The sequence below is a fragment of the Metarhizium robertsii genome (genome assembly GCF_000187425.2).
Source record: "Metarhizium robertsii ARSEF 23 chromosome Unknown MAA_Scf_17, whole genome shotgun sequence".
Lineage (NCBI taxonomy): Eukaryota > Fungi > Ascomycota > Sordariomycetes > Hypocreales > Clavicipitaceae > Metarhizium > Metarhizium robertsii.
Genome location: NW_011942157.1, coordinates 38,596 through 41,571, shown reverse-complemented (window position 1 = coordinate 41,571; position 2,976 = coordinate 38,596). Strand labels below are relative to the sequence as shown.

The window sequence follows — 2,976 nt, the reverse complement described above, 5'->3', positions numbered from 1 at the left end:
TGTAGGCGGCGTCTCTGGGGTCCGGCGCTAGGTCGGCGCCGTGAGCTCCCTACTGACTGTACGGCAGCTCGAGCAGCTTCGGTTCCTTCTTGGTCACGGGACCAGATACCGGTTACCATGGCAAGCAAAACTCCCAGTCTTGACAGCCGAAAGCAGTGGCATCAGCTGCGACGTCGCAGACTGCTCCGCCGCCTTGCAGAAGATGGAGATAGCAGAGCGGCGAAGGACGAGTCTCAACTGCCGCCACTAAAATGTCGACGACGTTCGCTGCCCTGATACATTTGATGAATAAACATCGCTTGAACGAGGTTGTTTTGCCGCCCCCGTGATCGCCATGAATGCCAGACATGTACATCTTGGTCTCAAACAAACCCACGCCGTCCACAGTATTATGTTTGTCTTCCGACCGGAAAAGCATACCCATCGGCGTTGGCGTGTTCTCAAGTGTTGCAAGTGCGGGTTTGGTCGTGGAAGAGTCGACCATCGTAACGCCGAGGCGCAGCTTGTCCCGTTCTCAATAGAGATACGGTGCGCTGGACCGGAGAGCGCGCACGCTCCAGACGTCAGCAGACTCGTTTAACGTGGTGTCGACAGACGTTGCGTCCTCAATCAAGATTCTTGATGAAATTGCTACCGGACTTGCAAAGGAAAAGGAGGAGATGGTCAGGAACGCAAAGGAACGCGATGCTCTGTCTGAGCGAGGAAATAATGCCCGAGAGGTGGAACGAGCAGTGACGCTGAGGCGGCAACTGAACAAATGGATTGATCGGACTGAGAAGTTATGTGAGCAGAGCAACCAAAAGGCTCAGGAGGCCAAGGCCAAAATGCATGAGCTGCGGGCGATTCGCCGAAAGCTGACTGAGGAGCATACGGAGAAGAGCAAAGAAATGGAGCGTTTAGACATTTTGGGGGCCCAAATGGAAAAGACAAGCATATCTTGCAGAGGTTCTACGCAGAGGCGGAAAGGAGAGGCCACGCAGCAGGGCTAGGAAAACAGCAGTTCAGTTCGTGAGATGGGAAATGCTACATCTTTTATACGGAATTCAAAGGGAACCGCTAAAAGTTATGGCATTAACAGCGAGTTATAAGTTCAGGGTTTATGGAGAAGCAAAAGGCTTAGATGAGTCATTCTTTTGTTCTCAGCTACAGCGATAATTTGAGGGTCTCTGAGTGGAAAGCAGGGGCTGCTAGATGAGCATTACCGCATATGAATCCTAGCTTCGCATCATTTCGCGTTGCGGAGTACGGTAATACTGCCTGTAACATGGGTTTCCCCTTCATCGAGTACGGGAGCCAAGGTTGCGGGTATTGACAAACGGAGAATTTGGGCTGCTATGGACTTGAACGTAGCTTGTATGAGAGGCTGCATGATTTGTGCATCCCGCCTTTTCCTCGAAATAAGGCGGTGCTCTTGCCTGGCATCCGCCATGTCGCTCTGTTCGTGAGGCGGGAGGGAACATTTTTGGCAAATCCTGACAGCCGTCATCCAACTTGCAAGCAAGGTACCTAGTGCAATCCAGCAGCGTCTGGCGCCAAAAAACAGTGTATCAATGATAACAGTGCTACCCAACAACTCAATCGGCTCAAAGTAGACTCCTACGATAAAGTGTTTCCCGGGGTGTTTTCGAACTTGGAAATTTGGCGGTACAGCTGAATTCGTTGTCAAGACGTCCAAGCCAGTGAAGCGGTACTGGTACCATGACGCATTCTCGGTCCCGTAGCGTATGATTGACACAGTTGAATTTTCATGTGCGACCTCTTTCCACCGACACAGTAAAATGGAGTGTATATCTTGTCAGTGAAAAATGACAATTGGCCCCTTGGAAGTGCCGTTTCCGGTAGCTTGCGTTGAACTATGAAAAGCCAGTCTGGATAGTCATTTAGCTAATTTAGCTGACTACGGGTTATGATCTAGGCCTATCCAAGGCTGTCTGTCGTCCCTGGGATTTAACACTCATGGAAACAATTTCCGCCTGTTTTACCCTGCAGTTCACATCGCGCACCTAAGCGGCGATGGCAAAGATCAATCCGGAAGCTCCTTCGGTGCTTCCATTGAAACAAAGTGACGGCAAATCGACTTGGACACTTTCCTAGGACCCTGCGTTTGCTCGACTCTGGATGGTGTCGGGCGCGTGCGCCGCAGCTTCATTCCGCGGAGGTTGGACTCGCTGCTGGCCCGTTCGTCAAGACCAAACATTAATTTAGCAGGAAATTGAGACGCGGTTAGTCTAGTAATCTTCTTATCCGTGCCTATGTAACTATACGATATTCGGGCAGGCCAAGGCAGCAGCTTCCATTTGTTCGCTTTAATAGAAGACAAAACGACACGCGGTGTACGGAAAGTGGTATCTTTTCGGGACAAGTTTCAGCAAAAGCATACAGCGCAAAGCGCCCCTCCGGCGACCAGGAAAGGACTAAAAAACTCCATTTTTTGCGGATTTAGTTATTGACTGCTGTCTGTAGGCGACTCGATATGAGACCCCCTTTTTTTTTTTCTTTTTTTCTTTTTTTTGGAATTGGGTCTCCATAATAAGGACTCATCGAGTTACTTGAGAGGTTGGGAAAATCGGCATTGCTAAGTCGATAGAATTTAACACCTACAAAGCCCCAAACTTTATCGGAGACCTTTGAACAATATGCTTGCTTGTTATATTTCTCCAGGATCCAATGTCGGCCCACATCTCAGTATCAACAGTTGCGAAACCTTATCTCTAACTTGCCTAGATGACTTTCCTTTAAAACGGGCAAGGTATTCAATCTTTTTGTGCGCTATCGGCCGAGATGATCCGGCAACGTTCTCCGTTTGTGACGAAACAGAACTGACATCCAACAGCCCGTTAGTGCTCAAGCCCTCGCCGATTCTCGATAATAAATAGCGAGCGCTGGCTGAGTCTTTCATTAGATCTCGGCGACCACGCCAAAAGTGGATATTGCCCTTAAGTTCCGAATCACACTCCTGCTGCGAAGGTCACTCGC

At 49.6% G+C, this 2,976-nt stretch overlaps 1 protein-coding gene across 1 annotated transcript; it reads left to right on the top strand.

Annotated features, from left to right (window-relative positions):
• Positions 1–117: 117 nt before the first annotated feature.
• MAA_11750 (GDPGTP exchange factor Sec2p) lies at positions 118–989 on the top strand (the record flags this gene model as incomplete). The annotated part of the gene is made up of 2 exons (XM_011412665.1): positions 118–262; positions 595–989. The coding sequence occupies 2 exons, from the start codon at positions 118–120 to the stop codon at positions 987–989; spliced, it is 540 nt and encodes a 179-aa protein (XP_011410967.1).
• Between the last annotated feature and the right edge of the window lie 1,987 nt (positions 990–2,976).